The sequence below is a fragment of the Saccopteryx bilineata genome, chromosome 7, assembly GCF_036850765.1.
Source record: "Saccopteryx bilineata isolate mSacBil1 chromosome 7, mSacBil1_pri_phased_curated, whole genome shotgun sequence".
Classification (NCBI taxonomy): Eukaryota; Metazoa; Chordata; class Mammalia; order Chiroptera; family Emballonuridae; genus Saccopteryx; species Saccopteryx bilineata.
The window spans coordinates 72,458,893-72,476,991 of NC_089496.1; the positions used below are offsets into that span (position 1 = coordinate 72,458,893).

At 47.1% G+C, this 18,099-nt stretch overlaps 1 protein-coding gene across 1 annotated transcript in view; it reads left to right on the forward strand.

Moving 5' to 3' along the window:
• TBC1D2B (TBC1 domain family member 2B) overlaps positions 1–18,099 on the forward strand; it is a 74,680-nt gene that overhangs the window by 16,108 nt on the left and 40,473 nt on the right. Inside the window, exon 2 of the mRNA XM_066239758.1 lies at positions 9,552–9,705. Coding sequence (XP_066095855.1) covers positions 9,552–9,705 — 154 coding nt within the window. The remainder of the gene's footprint in view (positions 1–9,551; positions 9,706–18,099) is intronic.

The window sequence follows — 18,099 nt, forward strand, 5'->3', positions numbered from 1 at the left end:
CTTTAACAAAAGGGCTAGGGACCCAGGGAGTAAGAGAGGTTGGATTAATTGTTGTGTAGCAAGGATGAAGTTAGGGCGTGAGGTCTGGCTCCTGTGTGTGCTCTAATCCCCCTCTCCCAGTAACGCATTGCCTGCTGAGTGGGCCCTTAATAAATGTGTGTCAAAATGAATGAACTTGTGATCAAATGACTTTATTGTGGAACTTTTCTGAACACCAAAGAGAGAGCTGAGCTTGGAGGAAAGGCAGCCCCTAGGGTCCAAGAGAAGAGTCAGGTGGTTGGGGCCTGTCTTCCCAAGAGTTGACTTCTGGGTATTGGAGACAAAGGACTTCTGGCTTTTGGGAGCAGCTGGGGCATCACATGGTTCTCAGCCAGATGTCAGGGACTAAATTCTACCTCAGGCCGCATGAGGGTGGCCTGATTTTCATTCTCTCAACAGGCACCTGATGTGATGGCACCTAAAAGCAGCAGATGTCTGTTACATCAGGGCTGTGCCCACCCAGTCCTTGTGTCCCCTCACCCCCAGTACATTCTTGCAGCTGTATAGGGGGACTGCCAAAGTGACTTTCCATTTGGTCTATCATGTGGGGGTTGGTGCCAGTTTGAACCGGGATTTTAGCTGTCCTGAAGCATTATCAGTAGCTGAACATGAGGAGAGGATGAGTCAAGTCTCTGAGTGCTTACCTGTATTCAAGGTACTGTGCTAGGTGTCTTGGACCACAGTGAGGCCAGCAGGTCTGGCTTCTGTCTTCAAGGAATGCAGACTAGTGAAGAACACACAGGAAGTGCCCCTATCTCCATGGAAAGCTGCCCTGGGCTATATGGTGCTATGACCTCCCCGTTCAGAGTATGGAGAGAACTTGCAGGCTTGGGTCAGGGAAACCTCCTCTGGAGATGGCTTTTGCCCTGGGCTTTGGAGGATGAGTATGAGTGGAGACACGAGTCTTATGAGAGACTCAGGATTTGGCCCCAGGAGCCTTCAGACAGAACTGCTGACACCAGGCCTCCTGCTAGCTGCTTGCCTGGCGTCAGCTTTCACTTTGCTGAATTGTGGAGCTTGGCCTTGTCTCTGCCCTTCTAGCAGGAGTGCAGTGTCTGTCTGACTCTCCAGAATTTGGGATTCAAGCATTTTAAATGATCCTTTAGGGTTGGGCTGGGTTGGGCAGGGCAATTACTGGTCCTCTCCAGTCCTGCCTCTAACCCCTCTGGTGCTTGGTGAATGTGGTGTGGGGTGACAATTTCAGTGCTTTCTCAGTGCAGAAAACTCCCAGATTATTCGATGGTCCTCCTTGCCCCACTTTTAGAGAGGGTAGCAGATAAAGGTCCTAAAACTGGGACCCTGTCCAGCCAGATTCATTCTTTTTGGTCCTTAAAGAAAGTTGGCATCTGTGGACATGACTGGCATGGAGTGGAGGGAGATGTGGAGGTGCTTAGTTGAAGAAGGAAGTTGTCTTGAGTCATAAAGTTCTGTGGAAGGGAGTAGTGTTGGCTGCCCCACACCCCAAGAACCCATGCTCTTGGCCTGTGGGTTCCCCAGGCCATTCCCACCAACCTTGGCTCTCAAAGTGGAACTTATTTGTCATTATAATCTAGACCAGCACTTTTCAATACAAATACAATGTAAGCCATAATATACACTTTTAAGTTTTCAAAAAGCTGCATTGAACACATGAAATTAGTTTTAATAAACATGTATTGTTTAACCCAGTGTATGCAAAACATTTCATCATATAGTACTAGCTGTGTCTCACATGCTCAGTAGCCACATGCAGCTGGCTGTTGGACAGGTTAAATCTAGATGAATTTTACATGTCAAAGGGAGACTGGGACTGTGAAGACACTAGTTTCTGGTTCTACACCTGATAGGACTCAGTCTCTGTTTAAATAAAAGATACTAAATGGAAAACTCACAGACTCTGGATTTCTGCAGATTCCGCCATATTTTGTTCTTGGTTGCTCTTGGTCCTGCCCTGTCCTATAACGTGTATGTGTTTCTGTGTTTGGACTTCAGTTTCCTCAGAGAAGGGCCTTCCTGCCTCCCTGATGCTTGCTAGCACACACCCCGGCCATGTGCTCACAGCACCAGCCTTTCATGAGCTGCTGGGGATTGAAGTCAGATGTTTTCAGTGGTTTCTAGTTTTGCTTTTTTTTTTTTTAAAGGAACCCGTTAATCACAGTCTCGAGGTGTTTTGTCTGCCTTATTGACCAGAGAGAGTTCTGTAACATGAATAATATGTCAGACACTGAAAGCATGTGATCTACGTCTTTTGCCCCAGGGATTCAGTAAGAGATGATTAAGAGGTTACTAATTGTTTCCTAGTTAGATTTATTATTCAGAGATGTAAAGGGAGAAGGTTTTCTTATAAAAAGCAGATTTTTCATGGTGCCTGCAATTATAGGAGACAGCTGGAGAGGTTAGTGAGGGATCTGACACTGTGTGTGCCCAGTTTTCTGAGCACAGACAGAAATAGAGGCGAGTATGCAGGCTGGGGGGCGAGGGGAGTGTCTGAACAATCCCTGGTGGTCTCACATGTGCGCACATACACACATACCTCCTAAACACACATTTCTCCATGCTGGGGGGTGGGAGACTGGGGGCTCAATATGGACCCTGTGAGTGGAAAAGGGGAATGAGGTGGGCTTTGGGCTCTGATGTTGGCTGTGGTAGTGTCTCCCAGCCACTTTCCACTCCCTCCTCTGGGAGTGCTGGCTTCTCTTTTCCCTGCCCAGAGCCAGGCTGAGCCTCCCTCCTTTCATCCCTCCACTCTAACCTGCCACCCCCCGCCATCTACCCTGCACCTTGGGACTCACAGGTAGGCTAATCTCCCAGACATGAATCCTCTATCCACCTTCTCAGTTGCAGTGACATTGTATAATCATGGCATTGCCCCACTAGAAATTCTTGGGCCTGTCCCTGGGTGCCCCAGCCTCTCCTCTCTCCATACCCCTCTGCTCTCCCCTCATGCTGTCCCTGCCCCAGGGTCTTTGCACACACTCTTCTCTCTGCCTTGTCCTTCTGGCTACTGCCTGCTTCTCCTTTAACACCAAGCTCCTGTGTTGCTTCATTCATTTCTTAATTATTCAACAGATACAACCTCCTTTGTGTCTGACATTAAGCCCAAACTGTGACCTTTCGAATCTGTAAGGGGGCAGGTTTCCTGAGCTTCAAGCTCCATCGCCTTGCTCTACCTCCTCTGCTTGTTAGATGTTTGCTTGGTACTCTGCAGTCACAGCAGCCCATCTCGCCCCTCTGGCCTCTTATGCCACTTGACACACTCTTAAAACTACTGGTTTGTTTTTCTCATGAGGCCAACCCCTGATTCCAGGGATCTGTTATTCCTGACAAACTGTTATAGCAGGAGTCGGGAACCTTTTTAGCTGAGAGAGCTATGAACGCCACATATTTTAAAATGTAATTCCGTGAGAGCCATACAATATGTTTAACACTAAATACAAGTAAATGTGTGCATTTTATGTAAGACCAACACTGTTAAAGTACAATAAGTCTCCGAATTCTTTTTAATAACGTTGTCATGTTGTTGCTAACCAATGATGAATAAAGTACTTCTTACCATTAATGCGACTTCTGGTGCTGCATGGTTTTGCTGATGGCTTTTTTTTTTTTTTTTTTTTTTTTTAGCTAGAAACGGGGAGAGACAGTCAGACAGACTCCCGCATGCGCCTGACCGGGATCCACCCGGCACGCCCACCAGGGGGCGTCGCTCTGTCGCGACCAGAGCCACTCTAGCACCTGGGGCAGTGGCCAAGGAGCCATCCCCAGCGCCCGGGCCATCTTTGCTCCAATGGAGCCTCGGCTGCGGGAGGGGAAGAGAGAGACAGAGAGGAAGGAGAGGGGGAGGGCTGGAGAAGCAGATGGGTGCTTCCCTTGTGTGCCCTGGCCTGGAATCGAACCCGGGACCTCTGCACGCCAGGCCGACGCTCTACCACTGAGCCAACTGGCCAGGGCATTGCTGATGGCTTTGAAGTCTGGTTGATACGTGGTGAAGTTAAGCTTCATGCGGGTGTTGAGACTTCCATCTGTTAAATTTGATCGTAGGTTGGTCTTAACATTCTTTAGATGTGAGAAAGACTGCTCACATTCATAAGTAGAGCCAAACATTGTCAGTACAGCAATACTCACACGCCTCAGTGTGTGGTATGTGATGGGAAGCGCATTCCAAGTTTGTTTGTTTTTTGTATTTTTCTGAAGTTGGAAATGGGGAGGCAGTCAGACAGACTCCCTCATGCACCTGACTGGGATCCACCTGGCATGCCCACCAGGGGGCGATGCTCTGCCCATCTGGGGCTTCACTCTGTTGCAACCAGAGCCATTCTAGCGCCTGAGGCAGAGGCCACAGAGCTATCCTCAGCGCCTGGGCCAACTTTGCTCCAATGGAGCCTTGGCTGCGGGAGGGGAAGAGAGAGACAAGAGAGAGGAAGGAGAGGGAGGGAAGTGGAGAAGCAGATGGGCACTTCTTCTGTGTGCCCTGGCCAGGAATCAAACCCGAGACTCCTGCACGCCAGGCCGACGCTCTACCACTGAGCCAACTGGCCAGGGCCGCATTCCAAGTTTTGACAATCAGCTGGTCCATGGGTTGAAGTTTTTTCATTTCTCCCCACTTGTGTTTGCTCGCCAACTCTGCCTGCTGTTGTGCAAGACTTTCCAAATTTTCATTCAGTGATTTGAACTTATTCACCCACATGTCTGAGGCCTTCAGGTCAGCAGCTTGTAGCTCAAAATCTCTGACAGAGACACAGGGGATATAACTCAGGTTGGTGCTGTCCACTGCACGCTTGTGTGGATGGGTGACGAACTTAAAAAGACGAGTGCGCTCACGAAATTCTCCAAAGCGTGCTTTGAATGACTGCAGGAGATTAGATATGAAGCCCGCTAGCTGCTGGAGATCAAGATGTTGAGCAGGGACACTTGCTGTGCATGCATCTTTAAACTCTCCCAGTTTTTCAAAGTGTAGTAAACGACCTGTTTCAATGTCGGTGATGAAGAGTTCCAGCTTGTTTTCAAATGCAAACACTGCTTATTGAAAGGATAAGACTGTATTTCCAACGCCTTGCATTTTCACATTGAGCTGGTTCCAATGTTTAGTCGTGTCCACAAGATAGTAAAACTTCAGGAGCCACTCAGTGTTAGCTAACTCAGGATGCTCGACGTTTTTTGTTTCAAGAAAAGTCCGGATTTTGCTCAGACAAGCCGCAAAAGAGCTGAGCACCTTCCCTCTTGACAACCAATGCACATTGCTGTGCAGAAGCAGACCAGAGTAATTATTCCCAACTTCATCCAGCAGTGTTTTAAACTGGCAATCATTTAAAGTTTGGGCAACAATAAAGTTGACCACCTGAATGATCAGCGACATTACCTCACCAAGCTGCTCGCCACACATCTGTGCACAAAGCGCCTCCTGATGTAGGATGCAGTGAAAACTTAGGATGGGTCTCTTTTCATGTTCATGAAAAAGCGCTACGAATCCTCTGTTTTTCCCCACCATGCACGGAGCACCATCAGTACACATTGAAATAAGTTTATCCATCGGTAGATTTTTTTCTTTAGCGAAATCAGTGAAAGACTTGAATAAATCCTCCCCTCTTGTTGTTTCTTTCATAGGCAAAACAGCAAGACTTTCCTTACTTGTGTGTCATCGACAGCATACCTTGCAATCACGCTGAACTGGGATAAATGGCTTACGTCTGTTGACTCATTCAAAGCGAGAGAAAAGAATGGTGCATTTATGTCCTTCACTTATGTTGCCTCAGTTTGATTTGCCATCAAGATGGTACGATCGTGAACAGTTCTTGCCGACAGAGGCATGTCTTTTATTTGTTTGATTATCTTGTCTTTATCTGAAAAGTCATCAAAAAGTTCATTGGCAACATCAAGCATGAATGTTTTGGCATACTCCCCATCTGTGAATGGCTCTCTGTTTCTCACAGTTACTAAAGCACCAGCAAAGCTAGCCGAATTCCAGTCACCTTGTTGGGTCCAACCACGGAGTTGCTGCTGACTAGCTTGTACTCTGCACAGTAGCTCTTGACATGCTTTCTTCCTGCTGTCCCCTGCTGGATATTTCGATGCAAATGTAGTATGGCGTGTGTCGAAGTGCCGCTTTATATTTGGCCGTTTCATTGATGCAATTTTTATCATTGCATATTAGACACACTGCAGAACCTGCTCTCTCCACAAAGGCGAATTCCTCTGTCCATTCCTGCTGAAAAGTACGATACTCCTCATCTTTTTTTTCTTTTAGCTATCTTCTTTGTCAAAAGGGTTTCTGCAATTAGCTAGCTGACTACTTGATTAAAAGGAGGGAAATTTATTTCCTGACCTCACAACGACCCGTGTACATTACACATTATCCAATAAAAATTGGGTGTTGTACCGGAGGACAGCTGTGATTGGCTCCAGCCACCCGCAATCATGAACATGAGTGGTAGGAAATGAATGGATTGTTAATACATGAGAATGTTTTATATTTTTAATGTTATTATTTTTTTTATTAAAGATTTGTCTGCGAGCCAAATGCAGCCATCAAAAGAGCCACATCTGGCTCACAAGCCATAGGTCCCCGACCCCTGCGTTATAGTAAATGTTGGTTGATTGATGGATAAAATGATCAGTTAGCTCATAGGTGGGTGAATTTTCTGTAAAATACCCAGAGATCCTATCATGGGTGGCTTTACTTACCTGGGACTACATGTGCAAGTGTCACTAGAAAGACCCGAGGTTATAGCACTGGAGGCTGTCCCATGTTTGTGGACAGTAGCTGTATACTGTCAGGCGTGTAAAACAGTTATCCATATTTTCCTCTGACCTTGGGACCACTGTGTCTGATGTCTGTTCACTGCCCTGGACGCCAGTGTTGATGAGGTTCCCACAATTGTGCCCTGGCATCCTTCTCGGGGTTCCTTTATGGGGTTTATACCTGCCTCCTAGTTTATTTACAGCTAGTTTATTTTCTGGTTTCCCTCCTCATCTTGGTTGAGTTTTTTTTAATGTACATGTAATGAAATCCACTCTGTCATATATAGTTCTATGAGTTTGACAGAAGACTCACATGTCCACCACCAGTCAGGATACAGACAGCTCTATCACCCCACAATTCTCATGTGCTATCTCTTTGCAACCAGTCACTCCTCTCATCCCAAGCCCTGGCAACCACTGATTTGTTTTCTGTGCTTATAATTTTGCATTTTAAAATGTTACATACAGGCCTGACCTGTGGTGGCGCAGTGGATAAAGCGTCGACCTGGAAATGCTGAGGTTGCTGGTTCGAGACCTTGGGCTTGCCTGGTCAAGGCACATATGGGAGTTGATGCTTCCAGCTCCTCCCCACTTTCTCTCTCTGTCTCTCTCTCCTCTCTCTCTCCCTCTCTGTCTCTCTCTCTCCTCTCTAAAATGAATTTTAAAAAAAATGTCACATACATGAGAAAGAAGGGGTGAGTGTGGGTGGAGGTGGAAATAATGGGGACGGGAAAAGATTTTGCCTGGGACAGAGCATGCACAGTGTGGTGTGCTGATGGTGTTCCATTGAGCTGTACATTTCAAACTTGTATGGTTTTACAAACCAATGGTATCCTAATAGATTCAAACATAAATGGATAAATAAAAACAAAATTTCACATACATTTTATGTGACATTTAATGGACCATATAATATAAAGCTTTTTGGGTCTGGCTGCTTTCACACATGCATTTAATATTTATCTGTGTTGGGTGAATCAGTGGTTCCTTTTATTGCTAAATAGTATTCCATTTTGTAGGTAAGCCACAGTTCATCTGTTCACCAGGTGACGAACATTTGGCTTGTTTTCAATTTTTGGCATAAAGCCTCTGAACACTTGCATGCAGGTTTTTGTGTAATATATGTTTTTTTTTTGTTTTTTTTCATTTTTTTTTTCCATTTTTCTGAAGCTGGAAACAGGGAAAGACAGTCAGACAGACTCCCGCATGCGCCCGACAGGGATCCACCCGGCACGCCCACCATGGAGCGACGCTCTGCCCACCAGGGGGTGATGCTCTGCCCATCCTGGGCGTCGCCATGTTGCGACCAGAGCCACTCTAGCACCTGAGGCAGAGGCCACAGAGCCATCCCCAGCGCCCGGGCCATCTTTGCTCCAATGGAGCCTCGGCTGCGGGAGGGGAAGAGAGAGACAGAGAGGAAGGTGCGGCGGAGGGGTGGAGAAGCAAATGGGCGCTTCTCCTGTGTGCCCTGGCCGGGAATCGAACCCGGGTCCTCCGCACGCTAGGCCGACGCTCTACCGCTGAGCCAACCGGCCAGGGCCTGTGTAATATATGTTTTATTCCCCTTGGTTGAGGCCTAGGAGTGGAGTTGCTGGATCATTTGGGAACTGTATATTTATGAGTAACTGCCAGTTTTCAAAAGAGACTCTGCCATCTATATTCTGCTAGCAATAAATGAGGTTTCTAGTGGTCTATATATCCTTTCATTTAAAGATGTCAATTTAAAAATTTTTGGCCCTGGCTGGTTGGCTGTGTGGTAGAGCGTCGGCCCAGCGTGAGGATATCCTGGGTTTGATTCCCAATCAGGGCACACAGGAGAAATGACAATCTGCTTCTCCGCCTCACCCTTCTCTCTCTCCTTCTCCCTCTCTTCCCTTCCTGCAGCCATGACTTGATTGGTTTGAGCAAGTTGACCAGGTGCTGAGGATGACTCCCTCAAGCCTCTGCCTCAGGTGCAAAAATAGCTCAGTTGTGAGCATGGCCCCAATGGGCAGAGCATTGTCTTTAGGGGGCTTGCCGGGTGGATCCTGGAGGGGTGCATGCATAGTCTGTCTGTCTCTCTCCCCTCCTCTCACTTAAAAAAATTAGCCATTTTAATGGATGTTCCAGATAATGTTTTATTTGTAGTTTCCTTTCTTCACTCTTCCAGGTGCTGGCAGAGGTTAAATATCATTACTGATTTGATATGGCCAGGGTGGTATCCACTCCTTTGTGATTTCTTAAGACAGAACTTGGAGCACTCAGGGTGAAAGGGCAGCAGGAATATCAATCCTTCCTAAATTTTTTGAGGAAAATGTTGTATCTTATCATACTGTAATTTTAGAACTTAAATAGGTTTCTTATATTAGGGTAAATTCTTTATGTTAAAATTGCTATTTATGCCTGACCTGTGGTGGCGCAGTGGATAAGGCATCCTCCTGAAACGCTGAGGTTGCTGGTTCTAAACCCCGGGCTTGCCTGGTCAAGGCACATATGGGAATTGATGCTTCCTGCTCTTCCCCCCTTCTCTTTCTCTGTCTTTCTCTCTCTCTCTCTCTCCCCATTACTCTCTCTCTCTCTTCTCTAAAAATGAATAAAATCTTAAAAAAAAAATGCTATTTGCTTAAGCAACTTGTGAGCAAAAGCTGCTAGTCTTGAAATTGAAATTTCTTTGACCTGTTCTTCTAAACTTTTCCTTTCAGTGGTGAGTTGTCTGTTCTCATAGAACATCGTTTTTTTGTTTGTTTTTTTGAACATCGTTTTTTTAAGCCCTTCATCTTCTTGGTGGCCATAACACTTTGTTCCCTCTCTCTTTTTAGGCTCCTAATCATCAACTCATGACTTACTGGTTACAGGAGCTGCAGCAGAAGAGATGGGAATATTGCAATGGTCTTGACATGGTAAAGTGGGACAGCAGGACCTCCCCCACCCCTGGGGACTTTTCTAAGGGCCTCGTCGCCAGAGACAGCACAGGTGAGTGAGAAATGGAGGGACCCATGCCAATTTGACATGGCAAGTTAGCTTAGCAGGGAGATTCAGAATGAAAATCATAGTGAAGATCCCTTGTGAATGGGCAGCTTTCCATGCTTACTGAGTGCTTCCACGCCCAGAATTGTGTTCAGGCCTAGTAATGACCTTAGCAGTAAGGCAAGGCCATTGCCAGCACCCTGCTGAGATGACACAGCTGAGGTAGGCAGGTAGTTGTGCTGATGGAGCTCCTGTGTGCCTTCAGAGCCAGCCTTACTTTCTTCCCACCTGGAGGCACAGTACCCACACTTACACCTTCATGCTCAGGTGGGCAGAATTGCTAGAGTTTACAGATGTCTGTGTACACTGGGAAGGTTTTCTCCAAGAACTCACATGTGACCTGGTGATGTTTTTTAGGAAGACTGTACCTCAAACACCAATTCCATTTCTTTCTGGATCTGTGGCATTTCCCTATTCATGGCATAAGGGCCTTGGCATATGTGCAACTGACTTGTTTTAGAAACAAATGCCTTCATAGACTTTTTTTTTTTTTTTGTATTTTTTCTGAAGCTGGAAACGGGGAGAGACAGTCAGACAGACTCCCGCATGTGCCCGACCGGGATCCACCTGGCACGCCCACCAGGGGCAACGCTCTGCCCACCAGGGGGCGATGCTCTGCTCCTCCAGGGCATCGCTCTGTCGCGACCAGAGCCACTCTAGCGCCTGGGGCAGAGGCCAAGGAGCCATCCCCAGTGCCCGGGCCATCTTTGCTCCAATGGAGCCTTGGCTGCGGGAGGGGAAGAGAGAGACAGAGAGGAAGGGGGTGTGGAGAAGCAAATGAGTGCTTCTCCTATGTGCCCTGGCCGGGAATCGAACCCGGGTCCCCCGCACGCCAGGCCGACACTCAACCGCTGAGCCAACCGGCCAAGGCCTACCTTCATAGACTTTTAATTATTATTTTCCTTTTAACCCCCATTTCCCTGCCAACCTTGTTTTTACCAATCAAGTCTTTCTCAGCAGGTCAGTGGGAATCATGGCGTGTGCTCCGTACCCACTTATATGTTGTGCTGCGAGAACTCTCAAGTTTTCCTGGATGTCTTAACTCTGATGACACCAGAGCAGAGGTGATGCCTTGTTTTCAAGTTTAAAGCCTCTGTGTTTGGTTTACAAGTCTACTCATTGTTGACTGTTTCTTAAAGCCACCGTTAGAGTGCTTTTGATTAAAAGAAGCTCAATAACTGAAGCCACTTGGAACGTGTGGAAACTGTAGGGCAGGGGTCCCCAAACTATGGCCTGCGGGCCACATGCAGCCCCCTGAGGCCATTTATCCGGCCCCCGCTGCACTTCCAGAAGGGGCACCTCTTTCATTGGTGGTCAGTGAGAGGAGCATAGTTCCCATTGAAATTCTGGTCAGTTTGTTGATTTAAATTTTCTTGTTTTTGATTTTAAATATTGTATTTGTTTCCATTTTGTTTTTTTACTTTAAAATAAGATATGTGCAGTGTGCATAGGGATTTGTTCATAGTTTTTTTTATAGTCCGGCCCTCCAACGGTCTGAGGGACAGTGAACTGGCACCCTGTGTAAAAAGTTTGGGGACCCCTGCTGTAGGGGAACGAGCAGGAGTCACGATGGCAGCTACTGCCTTGGGCACAAAGGGGCTGGATTGGCTCAGTTCCTTCGCTCCGAGGTCCAGTGCTTCTCTAGCAGAGGCTCTGAGGTGTTACCCGGAATGGAGAGGCAAAGAGGTAACACCTGGCCTGTGGTCTGTGTAGCACGTCCTTCCTTCTTTCAGTAAACTTTTAAAATTGGCTTTTGAGAGACAGAGACAGGAAGGGGGGTGGGAGGAGAGAGAGCGGAAAGCATCAACTTGCAGTTGCTTCATTTTGGTTGTTTGTTGATTGCTTCTCATACGTGCCTTGACTGAGAGGCTCAAGTCGAGCCAGTGACCCCTTGCTCAAGCTAGAAACCTTGGGCTCAAGTCAGCAACCTTAGGTTTATGTCAGCGGTTCTCAAATACATTATGTATTTTCCGATGGCTTTAGGCGACCCCTGTGTTTTGGTCGTTCGACCCCCGCCGGGGTCGCGACCCACAGGTTGAGAACCGCTGGTTTATATTGAGTCCATGCTCAATTGAACCCACGCTTAAGCCAGCAATCTCGGGGTTTCAGACCAGAGACCTCAGCATTCCGGCTTGACACTCTATCCATTGTGCCACCGCTGGTCAGGCACGTCCTTCCTTCTTTTGAGCCAAAATACTGTGACCTGGGAGCCAGAGAAGGCATCTGAAGCCCATATTTGGTTCTGTTCACTTGGTTTGGGGGCTCTCAGGGTAGGAATTTGGAGTTTGTGCCCCTGACATTTACTCATCCATTCAGCAGAGTAGGCGCCTGTGAGCAGCTTAGTCCCTCTCCTCAGGGAAGTTCCAGTGAGTAGGTGTGAAGAAAACGTGAGATGAATGTGAGAGATGTACAGGATACAGAGGGCCATGAGTGGTTGGATACAGCTGTGGGCGGTCGAGGGTCTCTCTGAGGAGGTGGTAGCTACGCTGAGACCTGAAGGATGAAGAGTTAGCTGGGTAAACAGGGAGGGGGCTCCTGTGAGAGGGTGGGCCGTGGGAGGAAAGCAGGGCGTGAGACGAGCCTGGACGCACACCCAGGCTGGAGTTGAGAGAGCCTTGACATCTGGGTCTGGGGTTTGGACTCCATCCTAAGAGCAGTGGAGTGTCTGAAGATTTACCTGTAGAAATAACTAGTTTTAAACTTCCACCCATTTTTAGGTAGCTTCTAAGAACAAATAATGAAACTTTGGACTACTGGCCAATTTGTGAGACTATAATTATTCAGCAGTCAGAAAGTCTCAAGGAAGAAGTGGAGGAGAAAGGTTGTAGCCCCTTTGTTTAATTGTCAGAGATAAAAATTGGTTAAAAGATAAAATGTAATGGTGCCTTATGTTGTATTTGAAGCCGTATTGGCCTCTCTACACTGCATTGTGCACTCGTCCCAGGCAAAGTCTCCTTCTGTCCTCATTTTTTCCCATTTGCCCACCTCCACCTACCCCCACCCTTTTTCCCTCTGGTGTCACCACACAGTTGTTTGTGTCTGTGTGTTATGTATATATATATATATATATATGTTTTTTGGTTGATATTTACTATTTGCCAGACTCTGAGTAGGTCATTTTTTTTCTCTAGTACAAGATAGCAAACAAACTATGGCCTGTGGGAATGAAGTTTTATTGGAATAAAGCATCATCCATTTATTTGCATATTGTCTGTGACCGTGTACAATATAGTCTAATGAGCACAGCACCAGAGGTGAATTCAGGAACCTTTCTCTGCTTGGGGTGTTGGAGTATTTCCTGGGCTTGAAGACAGCTGAACTGAGTCTTGGAGGTCAACTAGCAGCCGCCTTGTGAACCAGGGAAGGAAAGACTTAGGGGCCCTGGAGACCTGGCACCTGGCGGGAGGTAGAGTGAAGTGGGTGGGCAGGAGTGACCAATGGAAGGCTGGATGGATGGTCAGGGACCAGACCTGGAAGGTTTTATGAGACAGGGGAAGGCATGGCGAGTGATTGGGTCAGCTGTTCACTGGAGATGAGGAACCATGCCGAAGGACAGAGAACGGCTTCCTTGGCAGTTAGAAGGCTGTTGTGGTGTCCAGGCTGGAAACCCTAGCAGCCTTGACCTGAGCTGTCACAGAGAAGATGGAAAGAAGTGGGCAGAGCTGGAAGAATGTTTGGTGGGAGAACTGGAGGATTCAGAGATGGATTAATTAGATTTCAGGGAGAGGGAAGGAGTTGGCTCATTGAGTTTGAAATAGTAACAATGGCCTTGTCCGCCTCCTACCCCCATAGTTGTATTATGAAAACTGCATTAAGTGTAAACATACATGTGTATATATATATATGTATGTATGTGTATTACCATTTTGAATTAGGATGTATTCAGTTGCAGTTAACAGGAAAGCTGACTAATAGGGACTTACAGGGACTTGTCTCATGACAAGTAGTTCATGGCTGGCAATGCCATTGAGAGACCCCTGTTCTATCCTCTGTCCCTAATGTTACTAGCTTTTCTCCTACTGCAGGCTGCCTGTAGAAGTGGCACCTATATTAAAAAGGAGAAAACTTGCCCAGAAACCCTTGATCATGCCTCATTAGCTAGAGCTGTCACATAGCCATCTGTACCTGGAAGGGGGTTTAGGAAGGCTAGTGTTGTAGCTCAGCATGTGGCCACCATCAAAACCAGGGTCTGTGGGGAAGGCAGAGCTGGAATGAGTACTTATTGGGCAGCTTGCACTGTCACAGTTGTTTTCTAGGGAGTAGGAGTCTGTTCCCACCTGTGTGATTGAATTTGCAACCTTATATTAAATCAAGTATTAGAAAGTGGGATAACTTTGTCATTTGTTCATCTGCTCTGTCTGCCTTCCTTTATGCAGCCTGGCCTGTGAAGGTGCGCAGGCCTCAGACACAACTCTGCAAGTCTTCTGTGTTTGAATAGACAAAGACCTGGTTTCAATACAAAGGAATAAGTTGCAGAGATAAAATCAAGGGTCCTGCACAATGCTGATATCTAAGAAAGAACAATAGACTCTGATACTGTAAACAGATGTATTAAGTGAAGACAGTTGGTTTAAAAAAATTATTACTGAATGGAGGCTGGAAAAAAGATGTTTAAAAAAAAAGTTAAGGGGGCCTGACCTGTGGTGGCGCAGTGGATAAAGCGTCGACCTGGAAATGCTGAGGTCGCCGGTTCAAAACCCTGGGCTTGCATGGTCAAGGCACATATGGGAGTTGATGCTTCCAGCTCCTCCCCCTTGTCTCTCTCTCTCTGTCTCTCTCCCCCCCCTCCTCTCTAAAATGAATAAATAAAATAAAAATTAAAAAAAAAAAAAGTTAAGGGCCCCAGACCTTCCTAGCTCTTAGGAATGCGATAGCCAGAACCCAAAGAAGCCCTCTTCCGTAAGTAGCAATAGCTTCATGACAAGATGCGTGTCCAGCACATCTGTTTGCTTCACTTCCCACATAAACTTATGAGCAAACAAGCCAGGGTTAATAAGACTTTTTTCAAAAACTTCTTGAGAGTTCAACAGGGCAGAGGCACTCACCGTCCCAGGAGGCATGAGTGCCAAAGCACTCATGTTTGAGTATGGATGGTTTTTCTTACCAACAATGGCATCGTGAAGACAGTTAAGGCTTGACGACATATTTCCTCCCTGAAGCCCTACACCAGGCAGTGTGACTTGTGTGCCAGCAGCTTATGTGGGAGGGGAGGGAAGGGAAGTGGCTACTTGTTCCTGCAGCATGTGTGTGCCCTCCACTCCGGTGCTGGAACTGACAGATGGAAAACTATTGGGTGGAATGCAGACCCAGCACTGGCAAAGCTGCATGAATTCCATGTAACATTAATATCACAATCCCATAAAGTGATCAAAGAAGTCTGAGCAGGCGGTAGTGCAGTGGATAGAGCATCGGACTGGGATGAGGAGGACCCAGGTTCGAAACCCCGAGGTTACCGGCTTGAGCGCAGGCTTGTCCGACTAGAGCACGGGCTCACCAGCTTGATCACAGGGTTGCTGTCTTGAGCATGGGATCATAGACATGACCCCATGGTCACTGGCTTGAGCCCAGAGGTTGCTGTCTTGAGCAGGGAGTCACTCGCTTTGCTGTAGTGCCCTGATCAAGGCACATGTGAGAAAGCAATCAATGAACAACTAAGGAGCTGCAACAAAGAGCTACAACAAAGAATTGATGCTTCTCGTCTTTCCTTTCCTATCTGTCTGTCCCTGGCTGTTCCTCTTTCTGACTCTGTCAAAAAAAAAAAAATCAAAGAAGCCGTGTTTTCTGTGTAATCCTGTTTGTAACTACGACACAATGCCAGGTGCTGTTCTAAAGTGTAAGTTGTGTCCACAAGGCAGCCTGCTCTAATGGAGAAAGCTTATGGGACCTTGGGCATGCTGCTTTCCTATCTGTGGATGAGATGCTCTCTGAACTTCCTTTGTAATTCTACAGTCAGGGTTCAAGTCCCCCCTCCTGGAGAAGATCCAACAGGAGACTGCACAAGGGGCTGGGGTTTGGTGCCAGTGGAGATGAGCTGAGCCTAGCTCTGCTGGGAGCAGGTGCAGGTAAACAAATGCAGGGGTTATTGGTGCTGTGGAACGGGGAAGACAGCCATGTTGCAGGAGAGCAGGGGGGCATGGAGGGGGGGGAAGGTTGCCATGGACTCAGGTGTGCATCCCTACCTCTGACTTAGAGGATCTCTCAGAGGCCAGGTGGCAAGAGGGATGGTGAGCCTATGCCCATTAGAGACTGCAGGGCCTCCTGTCTCATTCCCTGAACCCAGAGAAGGCCCTCCCTGCCATGTCATGTTAGCAGATTACCTACCATCTTCTATTTATTCATTGAGCCCTTTATCTGTATTTATTGAGTCCCTCCTCTTAGTGTTGGGTGTCAGTTGTGCAGCTGTTGGCTAATCACACCAGGTCCCATTCTCACAGGATGTGTGTCTTTGGTGGGGGATGTGGGAGAGTGGACAGACAAGTAATCAACGAGACACATGGACTGGCCCACCTAGAGCTCTCAGAAACTGGTGGCTTGCCCCATCTCCTTTTTGGTGCTTAGCTCACACTATGCCATCACTTGGAAGCTATGTCTGTTGACCATTTCTTCACAGTCTGGATTAAACTCACTTTGATAAAGGGGGAAAAAAGTACATTTTTAGATTAACCCCATTCTGTTCTGCAGCTTCCAGTGGTAATGTCCAGGCCCTTTTTGCTATCTTTGACACATGGGACCAGCCTTGTCCAGTGTTCTTTGCTTCTTTCTTGGATGACAGTGTGTCCTGGGTTTGGCTTTGTGGGCATTCTCCCACAGCACTCAGCTCTGCTCTCTGCAGAGCCAGCTGGCAGAGGGTCTGGCCCCATAGAGGCAGCAGGCTGTAGCAGGAGAGGAGGGAGACCCACTGAGGCAGCCTGAGTGTGAGCACGGGCCTCCTCCTGTGCTAGTAACAGCCTGTGGGAAGGGCTTCTACAGATCCAGAAAGCTGAGGCTGTCTAGGCCACAGTGGAATTAAGAGGTTGTGCTGGAATCAGAACCTAGGAAATGTAAAAACTGTAGCCCAAAGCTCACTCCAAGTTGTCATTTAGGCATTTGAAAGTGTTTAAAGAGAATAGAGAAGGTCTAACAGTAAACCCCTCAAGCAGACTTTCTCTCCTGCTGAAGCTGCAAGATCAAGCACACTTTGAATCCAGTTTGTCCTCTTAAAGACGTCCCGGGAATACTGCTGGTTCCCAGTTTGTGTCCTGAGGCAGTTCCCTGCATGCTAATGTTAGGACGTGTATTGAGGAGAAGCCAGCAGCTTTGCTTTTATTTAAGTAAATGTCACATGGTTTTCTAAAAACTGAAAGCCAGACAAAAATAGCAATGATAGCAAAAACTTGGAAATAGCTTTTTTTCACATCAAATAATTACATTTAGAATTAGTCCCTGTTCTCCATGCCACCCTTGGGCCCCGACTTCCCCAGGAAGCATTTCCAGTGTGGTGCGAGTTGCTGCAAGGGCTGGGGTTTCCTTTGTCACACGGAGCATTTGACGAGCAGACCTTGCAGAGGGGCCACCCTCACTTTGCTGTCAGCCCACACAGGAAGAAGAGGCTGGACTGGGCTGTTACAGGTCCTTGTGTTTACTGTATTCCCCCATGTGTAAGACGCACCCTTTTTCGAAAAATTTGGCGTCTAAAAACTGGGTACATCTTATGCAGTGGTTATAGATCTTTTTACTTGCATTTCCCACTTTTTTGCGCTTGTTTTTGCACTCATTATTGAAGATAGTGATTCATCATCAGACACAGATGAGGACAAGCTAATGGATGGGAGTTTTGACAGTGATGAGTTGTATGAATTTTATGATGAATAAAACTTGAGTTCGATAACTTTATATAATACTTTTTTTTTTTTTTCAAATTTCGGGCCCCAAAATTAAGGTGCGTCTTATACATGGGAGCGTCTTACACATGAGGAAATACAGTATTTCCTGTCCTGGCTTAGAATGGTAATGTTTTGCCCTGAGGATGAGGGGTCTGCGAAAGACCAGCCTTTGGGAAGCTGGGAAGCCTGGAAGCCCGGAGAAGCCAGGTATTAGTTTTATCTTCCTGCCTCCTTCTTGCCCATTGTCTGGCACAGGGACCCACCAGGGCTGGGGCCCACCTCTGATAGGTATGGTCGTGCACCTGCTGCGGTTGGTCCACCACAGGGCCGGTGACTGCATTCATGCTCTGGCTCTGGGCTTTCTTGTCCTGACAAGTGAAGCAGGCAGAAGAGACTATTCGGTGTTTGAACTTGTTTTTTGTTTGTTTATTGAACCTTCTTTTCCAAATGAAATCTTAAGGGGAACTCCAAAGAGGAA